General features: G+C 38.2%; 4 protein-coding genes across 4 annotated transcripts; all 4 read right to left on the bottom strand.

Annotated features, from left to right (window-relative positions):
* Positions 1-2,858, bottom strand: LOC102210049 (granzyme A-like). Its single transcript, XM_005738160.1, has 5 exons — positions 2,779-2,858; positions 2,452-2,593; positions 1,690-1,837; positions 605-874; positions 1-516 (listed from the first exon to the last, which is right to left on the bottom strand). Exons 1-5 carry the CDS (start codon positions 2,840-2,842, stop codon positions 355-357), a joined length of 786 nt encoding a protein of 261 aa, XP_005738217.1. The 5' UTR covers positions 2,843-2,858; the 3' UTR covers positions 1-354.
* A 4,087-nt stretch (positions 2,859-6,945) lies between these two features.
* Positions 6,946-10,307, bottom strand: LOC102209767 (granzyme A-like). The gene is made up of 5 exons (XM_005738159.1): positions 10,244-10,307; positions 9,919-10,060; positions 8,936-9,074; positions 7,272-7,541; positions 6,946-7,134 (listed from the first exon to the last, which is right to left on the bottom strand). Exons 1-5 carry the CDS (start codon positions 10,305-10,307, stop codon positions 6,973-6,975), a joined length of 777 nt encoding a protein of 258 aa, XP_005738216.1. The 3' UTR covers positions 6,946-6,972.
* A 3,347-nt stretch (positions 10,308-13,654) lies between these two features.
* Positions 13,655-16,237, bottom strand: LOC102209480 (granzyme A-like). The gene is made up of 5 exons (XM_005738158.1): positions 16,174-16,237; positions 15,695-15,836; positions 15,278-15,410; positions 14,256-14,522; positions 13,655-13,810 (listed from the first exon to the last, which is right to left on the bottom strand). The coding sequence occupies exons 1-5, from the start codon at positions 16,235-16,237 to the stop codon at positions 13,655-13,657; spliced, it is 762 nt and encodes a 253-aa protein (XP_005738215.1).
* Positions 16,238-18,488: 2,251 nt separating this feature from the next.
* Positions 18,489-20,260, bottom strand: LOC102209188 (granzyme A-like). The gene is made up of 5 exons (XM_005738157.1): positions 20,187-20,260; positions 19,829-19,970; positions 19,365-19,503; positions 18,854-19,129; positions 18,489-18,758 (listed from the first exon to the last, which is right to left on the bottom strand). Exons 1-5 carry the CDS (start codon positions 20,248-20,250, stop codon positions 18,597-18,599), a joined length of 783 nt encoding a protein of 260 aa, XP_005738214.1. The 5' UTR covers positions 20,251-20,260; the 3' UTR covers positions 18,489-18,596.
* Positions 20,261-22,508: the final 2,248 nt, after the last annotated feature.

Raw genomic sequence — 22,508 nt, 5'->3', positions numbered from 1 at the left:
ATGTTTATGTATGGTGTGCAATGACAATTGCTAAAATACTGGACAGTCAATCTTTTCCTACACAATACTAAAATCACTGGTTATAGATATCTCACCCAAGTTCCTGCAAGGGAAAGGGTGATGAACCCACTTCCAGTTATATGATGTTTAAACAAACGCCTGTTCATGTAATAGATGTGCTGATGCTTTCAATAGTCTGTAAAGATTATAGCAAGCAAGGAAACTACTCTATAAAAGATGAAACAGAAGCCATTAAATGAAAAATAATAGATCAAGTGGACCCAGCAGTGGCATGTTTAACAGCATCAAAGATTCATATCTGGCTGTTAGCTCATATCTGCATTGATGTCGGTATCACATTTTAGGGGCACCCATTGTATTCTTGATCCACTTGAGTTGTTTTTCTGAGAGAAAAGAATAGACTCCAGGTTTTTTTATGTTACCACACTCTTTAGGTCCAAAAGAAGTGACTCCAACTAGCACTCCATTGCACAACAGTGGCCCTCCTGAATCCCCCTGCAGAAAGAGCAATCGCTTTTGAATTATTTACAACTTTCAAGGTGGCAGCGGGTCTTCAAGCACAAAAAATATGCATGATCCTTACCTTACAGGTATCAGTCTTTTTTTTACCCTTTGAACCAGCACATATCATGTCACTGGTGACAACAGGGTTGCGGTTGTAATAGTCACGAGAGTTGCACTTTACTCTATCGATCACAGTCACATTAACAGACATAAGGACATCTGATAGTTTGTTTTTTTCAGTTTTTCCCCATCCAGCCACCAGACAGTTGCTGTCAGCTGCAGGGTCTTTGACATGTTTATGTAGCTGGAGACAATTCACCGTTTTGGTTTCCTGCACTGGTTCATTAAGCTGAAATAAGATTAAAAAGAAACATAACATAGGATATAAATTGTGTATACGTATCTTTACAAAGATTTTTCTTAATAAAAGAACTATATGCAGTAATGCAAAAACTGAAGCCTCCTTTCTCTACAATTTGCTTCAAGGAGTCAACGTGATCTTTTAAGCTTTATCAAAAAGGAAATCTTTAAGACTAACCTTAAAAGTAAAGAGGGGGTTAATTGTGAATTTAGTGACATGAATTTAACCAGCCAGAGTCAGTGAAAAATGTTAAAGTGTTTCCATTTTTTGACCTTAAGGGGCTTGAGTATGACTGGATGCTTTCAGGTAACCACTTGAAAAGCATGCAGTCTATGCAATGGCCAGATTAAGAATTCAATACCCTGTTTACTTGAGCATGAGGGCTTTGAAGGTTGAAGATCAACAAAACTGCTATTTTTTAGTCACAGCAGAAAGGAAGGATGTTTTAATGAATATGGGCTTTTTATAAAATTTGTCTGATACTCAGAATCAGTCACAGAACAGATTAGAATAAATTACAGTGTTTGCAATGAACCTTAATTATAGCTACTAAAAGTGTTGGTATTGTTAAAACAACATAGGGACATGCGAGAGCCTTGGAAGAGTATAACAGGCACACAAAGTGTTTGATTAACAGCATTTTGAATAAACAGCAACTGAAAATAGAAGAAAAGAGACTTTGATTTTGTTTGATTTAGACCATTTCTTATCTGAAGCTCAGATATGTTATTTTAGATTCCTTTTTAATTCACATTGCTGAATCTTTGCTCTGCTCACTGTTGGACATTCAATTATCACCTTACCTTCAGCAACATGAGGTCATTGACTTTTGTTTCTTCAGAATAGCTGGGATGACGAACACATTTCTGAACCCTTTGGACCTGCCTTAAACGTGTCTCTTTCTTTTTCTTTTTCTTGATGGAATGCACTCCCAGGATCACCGTACTTATACTGGAAGAGAAAAAAACATCAACAACACTTTGTGGTGATGATAGTTTGTTTATAGAACAGGTTAATAAAAATTTATAGATCATTGTTTGGTTGTTAGTGCTTTATAAATAAAATTCCTTACAGCATCTCTGTGAAAGATCTATCTTTGTAAAATGTGTAAAATGAGATTGTTTAATACTATGCTGTTGATAAAAATAAACCTCAAAGTATGCACATTAGCTCTACAGTTTCTATATCTTTCATCTATAATACTGTAGACACACTGGTCACATAAGCCAAACAGAGTAAATATGATGTCATCAGAAAATCTGTCATAATTCTGTATCTCAGTGTGTGTCTGCATGTGTATGTGCATGTGTGTCTTTTTAAAAAGGTCTGATAGTTCAGTAAGAGATCAACTGTTTATTTAAAAGGTAGATATACTGAATGTGTGTGTGTGTTTCCATAATGAAAGCCAGATGCGGCAAAAATTTTATCTTTTGTAAATAAAGTCCATAAGCATCAGAATAATAAATATACTGTTGACTGGCATATACACAAAACAACTGTATTAAATTGCATTTTAACATTTTAAAGCTTGAAAATTGTAATAAAAGTACGATTTAATTTCCTACTTCGGACAGTGAGCAGCAGTCAGGACCCATGTTGGATCAATTAATATTCCTCCACACATTGCTCCATCACCCTCCAGCAGAGCCATAAAAGGCAGCGAGTGTGGCTTGACTTCTTTCCCGCCAATGATCTCAGAACCATGACCTAAAACAAAATACAAATGTCCAGTCACTGGATGTTGAAGTCAAGAACAGATGAGCAAAAGAAAGAAGCACACTGCATCTCAACAAACTGCTTTGTAAGACTGAAAGACCTCAGTAATGTGAGTTTGCATTGTGCATGTTTACATAATGGAGCAAAAGGCAAATTCAACAGAAAACACTGCTCACCAGACTGGATGATGAAGAGAATCACACATGTGATGAAAATACTGAAATCTCTTGGGCAGAACATTTCTTCTTACCTCTCCTTATCAGATGCTGAATGCACTGAAACCTTGATCATAGCTGTAATGCACAACTTATGTTGAGCTGAAAGGATGTGGTCTGGCTGCAAAAGGTTCAAGCTTACATCATTTCAAGAACTCTGGTTGAATTTACCACGAATAATGACCATTTTGTTTATTTACTGTGCGATGGTGGGTTTCTTTACGTGATTCCGAGAACGTTGTCACTGGGTGCAGATATGTCAGTAAGTCACTGACACTTTCACATTTGCTTTCTAAAATGTCATCTTATTAACCAGAGGAAAAAATGATTTGCAGAATAAACAATGAAAAAAGACACACTGTTCACAGACATGTTGAAATCATAAAACCATGAATGGACTCAAACATAGTGAATAATTGCAAACAATGCTCTGGAACTGTGTAAAACAAAAGCTCAGTAAAACATTTGAGGTTGTCTTTTTGTGAAGTTTACATTAAGTCTTTTAAAAAATTCATTATCACAGAAAAAATAATCATATTTGTATTTTAATATTATTTTAAAAAAACAAGACAAGGACAGAATAGGATAGAACATAATGGATGTATTCAACTCTCTTCTGTGGTAAAGCTGGTATTTAAAAAAGAGGGAGAACAGGAGGAGAAAATAAATAAATAATTATTGTCACAGTCGGGGAAGTGGGGAATGAGGACCCAAATGCCGGACTCCTTATGCTGAACAGTGCGTTTATTTATAGTGCAGTTAATAATCCACAGAATAAATCCCCATGCGCTCCCCTGACTCCCGTGTCGTGTCTTCTCCCAAAACATCCGTGTTCTGTGCTCTCCACTCCCGTGTCTCTGCATTCCCCATGCCTGCTGCTATCTGGCGTTCCACGCTCCTCCTGAGACACAATAGAAACAGCCATCAAGACACCACATAACTAGTCTTCAACACTGACTTGAAGACTGACTTGGAGTCTCACGCAATAATCCCACGCCAGAGGGAGCTCCATCATACTCTTAAATTGCTCCCCCTACGAGCCTCAGCAGCAGCAGGTGCATGGCATGGTCTTCAGGTGTGGTCAGCCCCCTACCAGGGCCACACCCACCAGGCCTGCAGGTGCCTGTCACCCAGCCTACAGGAAACAGTGCCAACCGCAGACAAACAAACATCCCAACACACACCTGCCTATTCCTACAACTTAGGACACAGCAAGGCAGCTCAGTGCAGCTAAAACACACAATAATAATAATAATAATGATAATGAGTCCACACTGCTCAAGAACCCTGGATCCCTCAAACCCAGATCCCTGACAATTATAAAGAGTGCATATACACATACAAGCAATTGTAGTAAAGAGCCTTCAATATCAATATCAGTATCTTGTGGATTTTGTGGGGTCCAGAAGAGAGATTTTGGATGCCTCCGTCTGCATTCTGGACCCTTCCATGGTCAGAGAATACCGCCACAGCTACCCAAACAAGCCTGGGAGGCTCACCGAAGGACTCACCTTCACTAGAGTCCTTCGGGTGCTTTAGACCATCGAACTATCAAAAAAGACCACATCTGGTCTAATGAAACAAAGACTGGGCTGAAACTGGGCTGAATGCCAAGCATCAGGGTTGGAAGAAAACAGGTACTGCTCATCACCTGGCCAATACCATTCCTACAGCAAAGCACGGCAGTGTCAGCACCATGCAGTGGGGATATTTTTCTGTAAAAGGAAAAAAAGTGGGAGACTAGTTAGAATCAAGGCAAAGATAAAATCAGCAATATACAAAGACATCCTTGATGATAACCTGCTCCATAGCACTGTACTTTGGACTTTGGGGAGAGTTCATATTCCAACAGGACAACGAACCAAAGCACACAGCCAGGATAACAGAGGATTGGCTTAGGGACCACTCTGTGAATGTCTTTAGTGGCCCAGCCAGAGCCCAGACTTGAGCCTGATTTAATATCTCTGAAGAAAACAGAAAATGGCTGTGGACCAACTCTCCCCATCCAGTCTGATGGAGTCTGACAGGTTCTGCATACAAAAATGTGAGAAACTGCCCAATAACAAGTATGCCAAGCTTGCAGCATCTTACTCAAAATTACTTCAGGATATATTTCCTGCCAAAGGTGCTTCAACAAAGTATCGAGCAACGGCTCTGAATACTTAAATGCATGATATATTTTTGTTTTTTATTTTAATACATTTGCAAGAATTTCAAGCAAAGTTTGTCCCCTTTTTCATGATGGAGTACTGTGTGTAGAATTCTGGGAAAAAATGAATTTGATCCATTTTGGAATACGGCTCTAACATGACAAAGGCTACGTTCACACTGCAGGCGAAAGAGCATCAAATCTGACTTTTTTGGTATGACAGTTTGAACAGCACAAATCCGATATTTTCAAATCCGACCTAGGTCACTTCGGTATGTGGTACTGAATCCGATAAATATCTGATGTTTTAGAACGCGACTGCTGTTTGAATGGTCATATCACATTAAATCGGTCTTTTACGTCACTGACACAAGACAGACGCCAATTATCAGCACTGGAGAAGACAAACAAGAAAGCATGGCGGCCATTGTTAAAGCACGGGCTCTCTTTTTTCTCAGTGTCCTTCTTTCTCTAATTAATTTGTCAAAATTCTGTCGGTTACGACTGTGCAGAAATTGATAGACTGCTGCAACAACACCTACTAGCTCTGTAGCCGCCATTTTTACTTTCGTAAACAGAGCGTGTTGTGTGTGACGTCTTCTTTTGCGCATGCGGGCCGCTTTGAGGGCCGTGAACGTTCACACTAAAGTGCGTTTGCTGTCACATTTTATTTGTAGTGTGAACAACCAGACAAAAAGATCGGATTTGATCAAAAAAATCGGAATTGAGCATTAAGACCTGCAGTGTGAGCGTAGCCAAAATGTGGAACAAGTGAAGCACTGTGAATGCTTTTCGGATACACTATAGCTGGTTACTATTGTTTTGTGGAGCATGATGTGCCAAGTCCTTCTTCTTCTACATGACGTTATCACACACACTGTCCAGCAAATTATCCCTGTGGATGAATTACAATATGGTAAATGGTCTGTATTTGTATAGCGCTTTTCTAGTCCCTAAGGACCCCAAAACGCTTTTACGCACACATTCACACACTGGTGATGGCAAGCTACATTGTAGCCACAGCTGCCCTGGGGCGCACTGACAGAGGCGAGGCTGCCGGACACTGGCGCCACCGGGCCCTCTGAGGCAACCAGTAGGCAACGGGTGAAGTGTCTTGCCCAAGGACACAACCGAGACTGTCCAAGTCGAGGCTCGAACCGGCAACCTTCCGATTACAAGACGAACTCCCAACTCTTGAGCCACGATCGCCCCTCAATACAATAGAGCTCAAATAAAAGGCATGGAATTTCATAGATATGGTTGCCTTTTCCCTTCAACATTACAAGGTCCATCCATCCATCCATCCATCCATCCCAGCTACTTTACAAGGTTACTCAATTTTTTAGTTTTGTTTTAGCTTATCAAGCAGTTTTATATAACCATATAACCACAGCTCTGTAACAGGAGGAGTGGCCCAGGACTGAATTATCTAAAAGTAAAATAAAAAAAGTAACGTGTGGAAAAAGATTGGTCAGTGGTTTCTGAGCACAAGTAATCAGAATGAAAAATGAACAAATAAGAAAGCATGCTCAGTAATTTATCTACATCAAAGCAAAATCAGTTCACAAGCCTCAGTTTCAGTTTCAGTATATAAAACAGGAGCTGGTGAATCTTTCTAACTGGCAGGCTGAATAATTTCACTTTGTTGCTTTACTTTCATGAGTTTTGTATGTAGATTAAAAAAACAAAACAAAAAAAAACATTTGTATGCTTTTATTGCAGAGGTAGCCTTCAAATGCAGCAAACAGGAGTACTCATATTCTTGGGGTTACTTGGGGATTGAAAAACAAAGAAAAGGAAAAGTTTGTGCAATGATAAGGACTAACAATAATAAGGATCTGTCATATATGTGCAGAGATCAAAAATAAAAATGTAAAAGAATGAAATGATAATATTAATAATGCTCAAGTCAGTGGTCTACAGGAACAGCAGTAACAGATTTAACAAGGAAGATTACAAAGATGCTCGTGTTCATTAAATTATGTGGACTGATTCCTGTGGATTCCTTAAAATTCAGATGACTTCGTTGTTTTTTTGATCCACTTGAGTTGTTTTTTGGAGAGAAATGAGAAGACTGCAGGTTCATTTATCTCGCCACACACTACAGGTCCAAAAGAAGTGACTCCAACCAGCTCTTTATTGCACAGCAGTGGCCCTCCTGAATCCCCCTGCAGCAAGAACAAATGTTTGACATTTTTGGGGGGTGTTTTAACTATTCTGGAGATTTAAAAAAGCCAAAAAGGTCTTGCGCTTTATTGCAATTTACAATTTCATATTACAAAGCAACTTACTAATATATACTTACATTACATGTACTAGCCTTAGCGTTTCCATTTGAACCAGCACATATCATGTCACTAGTAATAACAGGGTTGCGGTTGTAATAACCACGAGAGTTGCACTTCTTTCTGTCAATCACAGTCACATTGACAGACAACAAGACATCCGACCTATTCTTCTTTTCAGTTTTTCCCCATCCAGCCACCAGACAGTTGCTGCCAGCTACAGGGTCTTTGAGAGTTTTGCCCAGCTTGAGAAATGTCACTGTTTTGGTTTCCATCACTGGATTGTTAAGCTGAAAAAAAGAAGATTTGCATATTGATAATGATTATCTATGTATTATGTTTATATAAATGGCCTGTATTTATATAGCCCTTTACTAGTCCCTAAGCACCCCAAAGCACTTTACATATCCAGTCATCCACCCATTCATTCACACACTGGTGATGGCAAGCTACATTGTAGCCACAGCCACCCTGGGGCGCACTGACAGAGGTGAGGCTGCCGGACACTGGCGCCACCGGGCCCTCTGACCACCAACAGTAGGCAACGGCTGAAGTGTCTTGCCCAAGGACACAACGACCGAGACTGTCCAAGCCGGGGCTCGAACCGGCAACCTTCCGATTACAAGGCGAACGCCCAACTCTTGAGCCACGATCGCCCCTTTATATAGGTATAAAATAAGTAAATAAGACAGAACATAACAGCAGGGTGCATACATGGAACGCCCTAACTAAGCCGCTGGCTTAATATACAGGAATATTTGTGCTGAGTATGGCCTGGATGTCCCATGGTCAAAATGGAATACACCCTCTAGGGTGGTTAAGAATGACCAAGCTAAGACCCTGTGGGACTAAGTAAAGAAAGAAGGCTGCAGTAATAGATGTAGCTATATCAAGTGATAGCAACATCAGGAAGAAGGAACATGGGAAGCTTAGGAAATACCAAGGGCTGAGAGAGGAACTACAGAAGATGTGGAGGTTGATTCAAAAGTTGTCCATGAGGTAACTGGAGCACTTGGAGCAGCTCACCCCCAAACTAGGTTACACTTCCTACAAGTGTCATTATTACTAAAACTAGTAGTGTGGCACACTAAGCAGGAAAGTGCCAGAGGAACAGGGGATAAAGCATGATGCTAGCAACATGGCTGAGAGCTAAGATAGAAAATCCCTAAAGATAAAATTAATCAATACTTTAAATATAATTAGCTGGTAATTTCAACAGTGAGTGTAGTGTCGTGATACTGGACTGCAGCGAGCCAACACCAAATGAGAGTCAGTTAATAAACAGATTGCTAATTTTTAACAGTCAGTTATTACTCATTGGTCAGTACTAGCTTACAATGTTTTGACTTTAAAAACATGTTTCAACTATGTAAGAAGAGTAAGTAAAGAAAAGAAGAAAAGTAAATGTTAGGTCCTGAGCTGTCTAACATTTCATATTATTCATATTGTTACATATTTCAATTGTCTTTTCACAAATAGAAATGTTTTATGTAACATAAAAAACATGTAACACTAAATCAAATCTCATGTGATTAAAAGCTCTAAAAAAATTGTGCACTTTAATTTACTGCCCCATTTTAAACAAATTCCTCTAAGTGGGTTTTCTTGAAAAAGCGTTTGAATTACAGGGTTGCGTCTTTGCTTCATTTAGTATTGTGAATTGTACAGTGAATATTGACCTTACCTTGAGCAACATGAGGTCATTGCCCTTTAATATATTACAAAAGTCAGGATGAGGAAATTGTTTCTTAACCTCTCGGAATTGTTTCGAATCTTTTTCCTCTTTCTTGATGGAGTGTGCTCCCAGGATCACCTCACTAATACTGTAAAAGAAAAAAATACAGAGTAAAGTTAACATATATAAAAGCTTCATAGGGGAGGACAGTGATAAGATAAATTAACTCTATATTTTGTTATATGCATATTATTAGAGGTGGTTGCGTTATGGGTTTTACTGAAAAATTACTTTCATGGGTGTAGGGTGATGAGGGTTAGAATATGAACAGATTTTGTCTATTGTCATTTTTTGGAATGTTATCAACCTCTATTTTCATTAATGTGCAAAGCAGTCAAACATACTCGTGTCTTACAGGCTTTTTTCCTGAGAGCTGAGGCTTGTCCTTAAAAACGGCAGAAAAATCTGAGGGATTTTTAAAAGCAATGCTGTAGTGGGGCGAGGTGGACGCACCTGAGCGTCATCAGCGATCACGCTGCGCCTGCTTTAAAAGGGTGAACTAGGTCCTTTCTTAGTTGTTGTAGGGGAAGTGAGCAACTGCGAGGTGAAAAACTGAAGCAGGGTGTGAAAAGTGACAGCAACCGAGAGTAATAAAAGCAACACTGAAATGTGGTCGCTTCCGCCATGAGTTTATTCAAATACATTTTTAAGGAGACGCTGATTTGATTGTGCCTACTATTAACATGATAAGTAATTATGTAAATTATTTACACTGAAGATGTGAAGTTTTAGCATATTTGTACTCACAGTATCAGTGAAAGGATTACTGACAGTATTTTATATGTAGACATATGTTATATGTATATATTATTTTATATTATTATGTATATATTATAAAAATGTATTTAAAAAAACACACAATGTGTTATTTTTCACAGTCTGTTAAAAATATTAATATATTTTGATTTGATGTCAGAAGAGTAAGTCTGTACTTAGTGCAGTGGGCAGCAGTCAGGACCCATTGTGGATGGATTAATATCCCCCCACAGAAAGACTTTTTACTTTTCAAGTAAGCCATGAAACTCAGGGAGTGTGGCCTGACTTCCTTCCCTCCAATAATCTCATAACCATGACCTAAAATTAAAAGAAAATATTCACTTAAATAACTAAATCACAAGATAATCAAGTCAAGAACTTAAAAATGAAAGAAGGAACAGATGAGTAAAACACAAGAAATGCCAGCGGCTTTGCAATACTGAAAGTAATGCCCTTGCATTCTGTGTAATGAATGAATGTGCAATAGAAAATATTACTCACTTGACTGGATGATGAAGAAAATCAAACATGAGATTAAAAGACTGAAATTCTTCAGGCAGAACATTTTGTCTTACCCCTCTTTGATTAGATGCCGAATGCCATGAAATTTACTTTGATGCATAGCTTTATACGCTGAGTTTGAAGGATGTGGTTTGATCATGGAAAATAATGAGTCAGCAAAACTTACACATGCTAGCTGATGAACTGGTGATATTGTTTCAAAGCAAGTGGTCAGATTTATCATAAATAATAACAATTTTCTGTAGTTTCTATATGAGAGAGGGGATTAAATTGAAGTTTTAAGGATTGTAGTTTTAAGGTTTTTATTAAAAATCAAGAATGGATTAACTGAATTCAATTTACTTTTATTCATATAGCTCCAAGTTAAAAAGGCACTTATATTGGTGCCAAAGTATAATTCTGTTTAATGCAGTAACCTGAATTGTCAATCAAAGCGACCAACCACATTAGGACCCCCATTTTGTTTATGCTCTGCCCCCCAAACAGTCAATAGTCAGTTGATTTCAGTTTCAAGAGCATGAAGGAGAGAGGAAATCTTCTGCAGCGCTTCCAAAGCACACACTCTGGTGTGCGCAATGGCTTCTTTGTGGCCTTGGCTGCTGAACTCTTCACATATGGATTTTTGAATTTCTGCACAAGGAATTGTGTAACGTATCAATGAATACTAGTGTTTGTAAAAACTAAATAATTTGCTTGTTATTTTGATTTTTTTCATACAGAACTTTTAACATAAATATAATTCCAAATCTTTGCCTCCAGAAAAAGTGAGCACCGACAAACACTTGCTCCTGAGTCTTCACTCCAGTCACTTGACTGCTTTGGATGTCACTCACCTGCTCTCTGCTGTTCCACAGACTTTGCCTGCCTGCCTACAGTAACCTCTCCTTGTGCTCATTCCAACAGCATAACAAGAAGTCCCACTTTCACTCCATTCAGTACTTGTTGCCTTCTTATAACATTTACTCTTCAATGGAGTCTTACATGGTGAGCGTGTACATAGGTCATGGCGGTTGAGTGCATTGCTTATTGTTTTTCTTTCAAACAATTCTAACTACAGATTCCAGGTCTTTCTGTAGCTGTCCACAATTGGTTCTTGGCTCTTGGCTCAGTCCTATGTCTGAACTCTTGTGGGGAGCATCTGGTCGTGGTTGATGTGAAATTATGTTGTTTCATTTCCACTTCCAGATTATGGCCCCAGCAGCGCTCACTGAAACCTTCCGTAGTTCAGACGTTCTACTGTAACCAGTGTCATCAGTATGTTTTGCAACAATAAGTTTGCAAAGGCCACTGATTTTATCCATCATGACATGTTTCTTCTGTGACACCTTGCTAATGAGCCTCCTTTTTTACAGGCCATCAGTTGGGACTTACCCAGCTGAATTTGCCCTTTCTTTGCATGCTCAATACTTTTTTTACCCTGTAATAATAAAATAATGGATTGCATTTATATAGCGTTTTTCGGGGGCCTCAAATCGCTTTACAATGCCACTATTTATTCACTCTCACATTCACACACTGGTGGAGGCAAGCTACAGTTGTAGCCACAGCTTCCCTGGGGCAGACTGACATTCTGTGTCCTGTGTCCATTCTCATTATTACATACAACATATGGACTTCTATGGTTTGATTTATTTGCATGTGTGGACTGGATGGATTTTTACTGATATCTGGTGAGAATTTCATATTCATATGCGCCCTTTTTTTAGGAAATTGGGGAGATATTCAGTACTTATTTTACTCACTGTATATTCGTACATTTGACAGTTGAAATGAGCACTAAATCTGTTCACAATGCACAGGTTTATTAAAATTTACTGTTGAAATGCTACATCTCTTCAATCCATGCACATTCTACACTCATTAATCTGTTTATATTAACCCTATAAAGCCCTTTGTATCATATTTGATACCTGAGTTTCTGAGACTTCTATCTCATCAACATGATCAATACTTGTCATAATTTCAAAATGTTATGGACAAAACTCTTTTTTTTTGTCTAACATTAACATTGTTGTTAACAAAAAGTTGAAAAAAAAAAGCCCAATGTATCAAATGCGACACACAAAAAAATATTATAAATATATAATAAATATATGTCATGAACAACATGATATAGCAAAAAAAAGTGTATTTTGTTATAAGGGTTAATAAACATCTAAGTTCCCCCCAAAAATGGGTTGGGGTTGAATGGGATGAGTCTTACAGGGTTAATGGTCAACGCAAAACTTTCATCTTCCTGGTGAAACTGAACAAATGCTGATTTTGGATCGTGTTATCAGAATTACTCAAGTAATACAACGAATTATAGTAAAGAGAGGTACTTGGTGAGGGTCACAAATTTAACAAATATTTGTGTCTATCATAAACTCAACGGGTGCAGTGACACAAAATGAACCCTCTATGGTGGATCCAGTGGTCAAGGTTTTTCAGGCAGCAGTGTTTTAATTGTTTACTAAAGTTTAATTTTATATGTTAATATATACCAAGACTGACAATCATATTTGACACATCACTTGCAAATTTGGCAACAATATGACAAATATGGCCGGTCACCGGTCATATACATGCTGGATTTATGCACAGTTCGTTTATTCTTGTTTTCTAAACAGGCAAGTGCACATAGACTATTTGAATTTGTGTTTGATGGTCTAGAAAAAAAAATTAACTCCAGTTACACTTGCTCGCCTAGATGGCTAAATGGTGAAGAGGACGAGACTGTAATTCTATTGACACTTTCCAAGATGACAGTGAATAAAGTGCGGGACCATGTGGTGACATATCACCATTCATATAAATGCGTGCAAATGTCACTTTTTTGAAGCTGAGGTGCGGTCACAGCACAAACCGTCATGGTGGGTGATCCTGACCACTATCATTGGACCCCCATTTATTGGACAGGCACTCGAGGATAGAAAGAGGAAATCTTTCATATCACATGACATACCTTTGTCTTCAAAACATGCACATCTAGCAAAGAATCATGCACTTCTCATTTTCAGCAGCTTTATTTGAGTTCATTTCAATCCCATTTCTTTCTTTTACTATTTTTTAAAAACGTTTAGACCACTAGTTTTTGGCAGATATTCAAAAAATGCTGAATTTTATAGCAAAAATACAGCTTTCCAGTCATATTGATTCAACTTAATTTCACCCGATATTTTCCCGTTGTGCCCCATCAGTGGGGCCTGCTCCACTGTTTGAGAACACTCATGTCCAGTAAGACTCTTAGAGAAATCTTATCTGCTTTAATAAAATCCTTTAAACCTCAAAATATAGACACATATAAATGCAGACCATTGATGACAAAAATTTGTATTTAAATTTATGCAACAAAAACAAACGTTTAACAGATAGTAAAGGTTTAAGAAGGAAAAAGACTCAGAGAGAGATCTAATTTTGAGTCATAATTTTTTTGATCCACTGGAGTTGTTTATCTGAGAGAAAAGCATACACTCCAGGGTGTGTTTTGTCACCACACTCCTTAGGTCCAAAGGAAGTGATTCCTGTCAACACACCACTGCACAACAGCGGTCCTCCTGAATCTCCCTGTAGAGAAAATTATAATATGATGGTCACTGAGTTTTTCTTCATTCACTGTTTGTTTATACATCACTCTGCATTTAATTATAAAATATTAATAATCTCTGCCCATAAGAATCTCGTCAACAGCATGTCTTTTTCCTGTCCTCCTCCCTCTACCTCCCATTGGTCGAGGCAAATGGCTGCCCCTCCTGAACCTGGCTGTGCTGGAGGTTTCTTCCTGTTAAAAGGCAGCTTTTCCTTCCCACTGTCTCCAAAGTACTTGTTCAAAGGGGGTCTTCTGATTGTTGGTGTTTTCTCTGTATTATTGTACAGTCTTTACCTTACAATGCTTTAAGACAACTGTTGTTGTGATATAAATAGAATGAAATAGACTTGAATTTATTTAGTAGTTTATTTTTTCTGATCATTAACAGTTAAAGTGGTAAAAATGACTATCAAGCATACATACCCGACAGGTATCTGCTGTCTCTGATCCAGCACATATCATGCTGCTGGTGATAACAGGGTCGAGGTTGTAATAGGCACGTGAGTTGCACTTCACTCTGTTAATCACTGTCACATTGACAGACCTCAGGACATCTGACATTTGCTCGGCGTTGCTTTTAGTTGCTCCCCATCCAGCCACCACACAGATGCTTTCAGCTGCAGGATCTTTGACAGCGTTGCCCAACTTGAGCCAATTAACCGTCTCGGTTTTCTTCACTTTTTTGTTAAGCTAAAATTTAAGATATAATTACTTAAGCATAATGAATTCATCATTGCCTTAATAGAATTTTTACAATAAATAAATAAGATAAAATAAAAACAATTTAAAAAAAACCACATTTATTTTAAATGAAACTACTTAAGCCGACTCAACATGAAGTCAGTCTTTAATCACAATGAAAATTGAGAGACTAAAGTCGTAATTCTATTTTGAACAAAAAATTCAAAATACCAGAAGTTTTCAGGATTGTGCAGCTTACACTTACTGTTATATCCTATACAAAATCCACTCTTCCAAGAGGGCATGACAAATGTGGCAATGTGTCTTGACACAACAACTGTAATCTCCACCTTCCCACTCTTTTCTTGAAAAACAGTTTCAAGATTTAAAGATTATCTTGAAGTTTCCACTTTATTCTCAAAATGATTAGTAATACTTTTGTTCTTAATGCGGCCCTGATGCTCTGTCGTACAAACATTAAATGAAAAAAGAAAAATTATCTAAATTTTGCAGAAAAGCATCTTTCTCTTTCTGGTCTCAGGTGGAATTTGAGCTGTTGAATTTTGAACAGATGGGAAGATGAGAAAGACCTTATTTTACATCTGAAGTTAAATAATCATAAGTGACAGCCTGGCTTTGCAGTTGTGTTTATCTTGAATAAACATTTGCTTTTCATGCTTAACATGTATTATGTAATGTCAGCAAACATAACTTTTGTAGAAATCGCTAAGGATCGTTTTTCCATTCTGTTATAGTCACCTTACCTTGAGTAACATGAGGTCATTGACCCTGTCTTTTGCATCAAAACAGGGATGAGGAAAACTTTTTTTCACCTTTTGGATCTGCTTTTTTTTATCTCTCCTGATGGAGTGCACTCCCAGCAACACGTTCTTAATTCTAAAAGAGCCAAAACAATGCAGTGTTAAATTAAAGTTCAATTATGGCATAGGTTTACTGGCCAAGAAAGTGTCAAATAGAGAAGAAATGAAGATTTGCTTTCTCTCTGATTACTGAGTGGTTACATGATAAAAAAAAATTACTAAGGTCACGATGTGGCATGTAGCTGATTGGAATATCATGAAGCTTAAACATGTTGACTTGTATGATATTTTACATACCCATGATGACATGGATTTTTTTGTGATCCAGTAAAAACATAAACAAATGCTTCAGATTCCTACTTATCACAGTGAGCAGCAGTCAGGACCCATGCTTCATCAATTAGTATCCCTCCACAATTGCCCTTGTTACCCTCAAGCAGAGCCATGAAAGGCAGTGAGTGTGGCTTGACTTCATTGCCTCCAATAATCTCAGAACCATCACCTAAAATGACAAATATTCAAAGAGATCACTAAGACAAATGAGTCGACAAGCGCTTAAACCAAAGACAGAAAACTCTCTGCACAACTTACTTTGCAAGCCTATAAGACATCTATGTGACACAGATCACAGAATCTATACACAAAATACCTGAAGCACATCCAAATACAAATTCTAACATTTATGAAACCTTTAAAATCCATGTAGGAGTGATCAGGAAAAGTGAAATTACACTCCAACTAAGAAACCATAACAAATTTGCTGAAAAACATTTCTATGACTTAGACATATGTACATTAATTAACCACTAAATAAATCAAAAGCAGAAGAAATGACTCACTTGACTGAACAATGAGAAGAACGACACATGAGATCAAGACACTGAAAAATCCGAGGCAGTACATTTCTTCTTATTTGGCTTTGACTAAAACACACTCTGGTGCGCACTCGTCTTTATGTATTAAGCCCAAAGGAAGTGGTCTGAAAATTCAGCATAATGGGCTCAAGCAAGGCGTGGGAATGCATTTGTTTCAAAGATAGTGGTAGCATTTACAAGTATTCATAACCATGTCTTTTTTCTATGTCGTTGCTGAGGTTTGTTCTGTCTGGTGTACAATGAGTCATCCTTGAGTGTACGTGTCCATAAATCTACTTGTATGAAAAAAGCTAGAAGAGTGTATTGATGTTAAAAGAAAAAGCACTTTACAATAACTTTACAGTTGGTGTAGAGATTATTTCCTTATCAGACATGTAGCTTTGAAGCAGCTTCACCTGTCAACTAGTGCCAGTAAGAGACAATGAGGCATGTCTGTCAGCAGACAGTCCTCAGATACATCCTGAAGGAAACATCTCAAAGGTAGTGCCCAAAAGAAGAAGGAACTGATTATTTTCAAATTATTAATAATTAATTACTTAATTGAATGTATAGTCATAAAGTGGATGTTTTCTATGTTGACATTACTGTAATTAATACTACTCAGAATGAGAAGTCAACAACCAAGACAGTATGTGCAAGAAAAAGTTGTTCACAACCTTCTCTTTTTTAAGGCTTGTAATACGGGAAGTGGTGAATCTTTCTGGCTGACAGGTTGAATAATCTCACTTTGTTGTTTTACTTTCATGGGGTTTGTGTGTCCACAAAAAATGTGTTTTATCTCATGTGTTTCCAGCAAATGTGATTGACTGAAGCAAACAGGAGCACTTATAATTCTCTTGGTATTTTATGTAATTTGCAAAAAGAGAAAATATCATTTTTTTAAATTAACAAATGTCTTTGTTCACAAAAAAGAAAAAATGAGGGGAAAAGGAGTAAATATGTCATTTTCCACTGCAGGAACTAGGTGATTGTTTGTTTGTTTTTTCCAAAGGAGTAATTCTCTGTTGGCCAAGAGAAAGAATATTGGTCTGGCTTTTCATGTCTCAAAGCTAACATGTCAATCTATATGTGCAATCTGCAGTGACAGCATCTAAAATATTAAATTGTAATCCATCACCTATCACAGTGGCTGTGTCCATTTTTGGTAAACAGAACGGCCACAAAGGCAAATATTTGACTCATCTGACTTCAGTTCCTGCAGTGGAAATGGCTAGCCACAGCAGAACTACAATCACATGTGTGTATAAGAAGGAACGCGAGAAGCTTGAGAAGTATCAAGGGCTCAGAGGAGAGCTGCAGAAGATGTGGAGGGAGAGGGTAACAGTGGTCCCAGTATTAATCAGAGCACTAGGTGCGGTGACTCTTAAGCTAGGCAAGTGGCTACAGCAGATCCCAGGAACAACATCGGAGATCTCTGTCCAGAAGAGCGCAGTCCTAGGAACAGCTTTGATACAGCGTAGGACCCTCAAGCTCCCAGGCCTCTGATAGAGGACCCGACAGAGACCGCAATGACAACAAGACGTCAAAGATTTCCATCTTGTTTATCGTGTTGATGCCTCTGGAGTCATGAAATTTCAGTTTGCTTAATTTATTCATGATTCAGTTGAGTTGTTTTTCTGACAAAAAAGAGTAGACACTAACTGAAGTTGTTGTTCTGTGTCTTCTTAAATTAATATATATATTTAACCGCTGACAGACAAGAAGTATGGTTATAATAAAAAAAGTTAACATATATTTACTGTTACCTTTTTCAATTCGTGATTGTGGAATATTCATCATTTTCAGCGTCATTTCAACTTTTGATTTTGTGGGGTTTTGTTTTTTTTTACTGTGTATTAAGTTGTAGTAGCTCAAAATAGCTGCAAAGTTAGGTCAGGTCACTAAACAAATTATAATGCATCATGGATAATCCTAACCACCATCATTCAATTCAATTCAATTTATTTATATAGCACTCTTCACACATACACATAGTGCTTCACAGTAATATAAAAACAGAAATACATTTAACCATAAAGTACATAAACAGGACATAACTTTGTCTTTGCAAGACATTTATCTAGACACTCTTATCTCAATATGGCATCTGATTCTTGGTGTGCTTGCTTTTTCTACATTTAGTAACCCAGACCATTGGTTACTAATGCAAAACAAAAGTACATTACAGAAAAGTACACTTCTATCAGTCAACTGAATTTCACACCATATTTCTACAGGTTGACAACCACTGATTTACAACAAACGTTCAGTAACACTCTGCTTTAACATCATCCCTAAAATCATAAATATAGACAGATATAAATGTAGACTCGTGGTGGCAAAATAACACAACTGAACTTAGTATCCCTCTTTAATTTAAAGATGGAAGCAGGAATGATTCAGAGAACTCATTCTATTTTAGATCCCTTCATTGTATTTTTGATCCACTTGAGTTGTTTTTCTGACAGAAAAGAGTAAACTCCGGGTTTTTTAATGAGACCGCACATCCGTCCAAAGGAAGTGATTCCAGCTAGCACACCATTGCACATGAGAGGTCCTCCTGAATCCCCCTGCAAAGAGAGCAATAATATTAGGTTCATTTTTTCATTTATTTTTCGACTCGTTTACGGTTCAAGTAGCGAAGTGGACGGTGAGGCGTACATACCTGACAGGTATCAGCTGTGTTTCTACCATTCGAACCAGCACATATCATGCTGCTGGTGATAACAGGATTGAGGCTGTAATAATCAGCTGAGTTGCACTTCACTCTGTCAATCACTGTAACATTGACAGACCTCAGGACATCTGACATTCGATTGACATTGTTTTTAGTAGTTCCCCATCCAGCCACCACACAGACGCTGCCAGCTTTCGGCTCCTTACTGGTTTTGGGCAGCGTGAGCCAGTTTACAGCTTTGGTTTTTTTCACTTTCTTGTCCAGCTGAAATTTAAATAATACTTATTTAACCATAATGGGTTCATCATTGCTTTTAGTAAAAACAAACAACAAAACACACACATTTATCATATTTGAGAGAGTGCATGTATATATTTGACCTTATATGTATAATTTTGACTTTGAGAAAATTCAACAAAAACAAATTTTCTATAAATTCCTCTAAATATAATTATCAGCAATCTTGGATCACTTTTCCATTCTTTTGTAGTCACATTACCTTGAGTAACATGAGGTCATTGACCTTGTCCGTGCCATCATAGCAGGGATGAGGCAAACTTTTTTTCACCTTTCGGACCTGTCGGAAATCTTTTTCATCTGCTTTGATGGAGTGCACCCCCAGCAACACCTTCTTAATGCTGTAAGAGCAAAAACGGTGCAGTGTTAAATTACAGTTCAGTTATGGAATAGGTTTATTGACTAAGAAAGTGACAAATATGGTAACAGTGATGCAGAGCAGCACTTGTTCCTTGTAAAGAAGTGTTCAAACCCCTGAGCTCTTGTGGTTTCTTTAGTCACTATCTGCCAGATTATAGCTGCTATAATGAATGCTGAGTGGAGCATCATAAAGAGGAAATGTTACTGACTAGCATGACATTTTGAACAATCATAGTGCAACATCTTTGCAAGAGCCAACAAAAATTAAGATTGCAATTTTCAAATGTTAATGGGAAAGATTCCTACCTAGGACAGTGTGCAGCAGTCAGGACCCATGCTTGATCAATTAGTACCCCTCCACATATCGGTTTGTCACTCTCCAGCAGAGCCATGTAAGGCAGCGAGTGTGGCTGCACTTCATTACCTCCAATGATCTCAGAACCACGACCTAAAGTGACAAATATTCAAAGAGGTCATTGAGATGAACAGATAAATTCTCTTCACACCTTCCTTTGTAAAACTAAAAGACATTTAGATCACACAATCTACATGCACAACACTAAACAAAGCATAAGAAACAAGCAGAAACATTACCATGACATATTTACATCAATTAATTCATTAGTATTAAATAAACAAATGCACAACAGATGAAATAACTCACTTGACTGAACAATGAGAAGGACAACACATGAGAGGAAAACACTGAAACCCCTGAGGCAGAGCATTTCTTCTTGTTTCGCTTTGATCTAAATAGACTGAAACACACTATGGTGCACAAAGTCGCCTTTATGTGAGCTCAGAGGAAGTGGTCTGACAAATGGAAATTCATGTGTCATGAAAAGCGGTCGCAAGCATGAGGTGAGGATGCATTCATTTCAAAGCCAGTGATCCGATTTACAAGTAAATCTCGTGATCTGTGTGGCACAGTGCAAGTCATCAGTGGGTGCAGGTGTCAATACATGGACTAGTGTGAAACAGTTGGAGGAAGACATTATTCATGTTGAAAGAACAAGTCCTTTACAAGAACTACACTACCAGTCAAAAGTTTGGACACACCGTCTCATTTAATGATTTTTCTTTCTTTTCATAGCTATTTACATTGTAGACTCATATGGCATTATGTAGTAAACAAATAACTCAAAACATATTTATATTTTAGATTCTTCAAAATAGCTACTCTTTTATTTGATTACTGCTTTGTACACTCTTGGCATTCTCTCGATGAGCTTCAATGAGTCAGCTGAAATGGTTTTCCAACAGTTTTGTAGGAGTTCCCAGAGATGCCGAATATTTGTTGGCCCTTTTGCCTTCACTCTGTGGTTCATCAGATCCCAAACCATCTCGATTGGGTTTAGGTCAGGTAACTGTGGAGGCCAAGTCATCTGGTGCAGATCTCCATCACTCTCCTTCTTGGTCAAACACCCCTTAGACAGCCCGGAGGTGTGTTTGGGGTCATTGCCTGTTGAAAAATAAATGACGGTCGAACTGAAGGCAAACCAGATGGGATGTCGTGTCGCTGCAGGATGCTGTGGTAGCCATGCTGGTTCAGTGTGCCTTCAATTTTTAATAAATCCCCAACAGTGTCACCATCAAAGCACCCCATCACACCTCCTCCTCCATGCTTCATGGTGGGAATCATGCATGTTTCTGCGTCGTACAAAAACACGGTGGCTGGAACCACAGATTTCAAATTTAGACTAATCAGACCAAAGCACAGATTTTCTCCACTCTAACGTCCAATCCTCATGTTTCTTGTCCCAAACAAATCTATTCTGCTTGTTGCTTTTCCTTAGTAGCGGCTTCCTAGTATCTATTTGAGCAAATCCACAAAGGAACCCTGACAAAGCCCATCTGTCATGGTCCGTGTGAGCAGCTGGGTGTGGCTGGTGTGGATCCCGGCTTCCTGTAACACTAGCGTTCCCCTCCTCGACTCAGAGATGGTCTTTCCCTTTTTCCTTTACAGAGGTTACATCTTTCACCATCTTACAATGCTGTGATTGCAGCCATTTACCAACTCTCTGTGAATGGTACTCATGGTCTTTGATCAGTGGGCTTTGGTCAGTGGTTGTTGATCAATGGTCATGAGAATTAGAATTATTAAGATTAAGGAACTGACCTCCCAGCCTATTGTTTATAAGGGTGGGGAAACCTGCAGTCAGCTGAGACTGAAGAAGTCACTTGGATGAGTGATGAAACGTTTCTCCCACAAAACGCTACATCCAGATGAACAGAATCAACTTTTGGAGATTTACTTACCTGGATTATTGAGCATGCATCAAGATATTTAGTTACATATATGTGCTTCATAATTCCATATATTTTTATTCATATATTTGATGGCTTCAGTGAGAATCTGCAATGCAAATTGTCTTGAAAATAAAGAAAACCATCAAATAAGAAGGTGCGTCCAAACCTTTGACTGGTAGTGGTCACTATGGTCACTTTTTTTTCTCTGTAAAGGTTCTTTTCTGTTTTTCTTATCAGACATGTGACTTTGGAGCAGCTTCATCTGGCAGCTAGTGCCACTGAGAGTCAGTGAAGCATGTATGTTAGCTGGGACTCCACAGATATACCCCGAAGGAATCTTCTCTAAAAATAAGTATGGAGCTTAGTATTTAGTCTGTAGGCTTTTCAGTTATTTGGAGTCTGAAGTTAGAGTGAACAAGGTTGGAAACATCGTCCTCTAGCCAGGTATCCTTTGTGATGTGGCAAAATACCATTCATGTTTAGAGTACCCAAATGGTTAGTGTGGGATAGCAACTAGCTATACAAGTAATTTATAGCATTGACTAGCTAGCGTAGTCAATGCTATAAAGAGAGCACCTTCTTTCTGTATTTGCATCTGTTGCTCCAGCCCCAGACACATCTGACCAATAAGCAGACTAAATGTTCTCATGTGGTTTGTAGTGACATGTTTTGGTTCACTTTGAGTTTTTTTTCTGTGTGAATTGAGACAAAACCACAGGAAAACCTACCCGCCACC

The sequence above is a fragment of the Pundamilia nyererei genome, unplaced genomic scaffold (assembly GCF_000239375.1).
Source record: "Pundamilia nyererei isolate P.nyererei 1_Seehausen unplaced genomic scaffold, PunNye1.0 scaffold00082, whole genome shotgun sequence".
NCBI lineage: Eukaryota > Metazoa > Chordata > Actinopteri > Cichliformes > Cichlidae > Pundamilia > Pundamilia nyererei.
The sequence above is the reverse complement of the archived record's forward strand: the minus strand, read 5'-3'. Positions and strand labels throughout refer to the sequence as shown.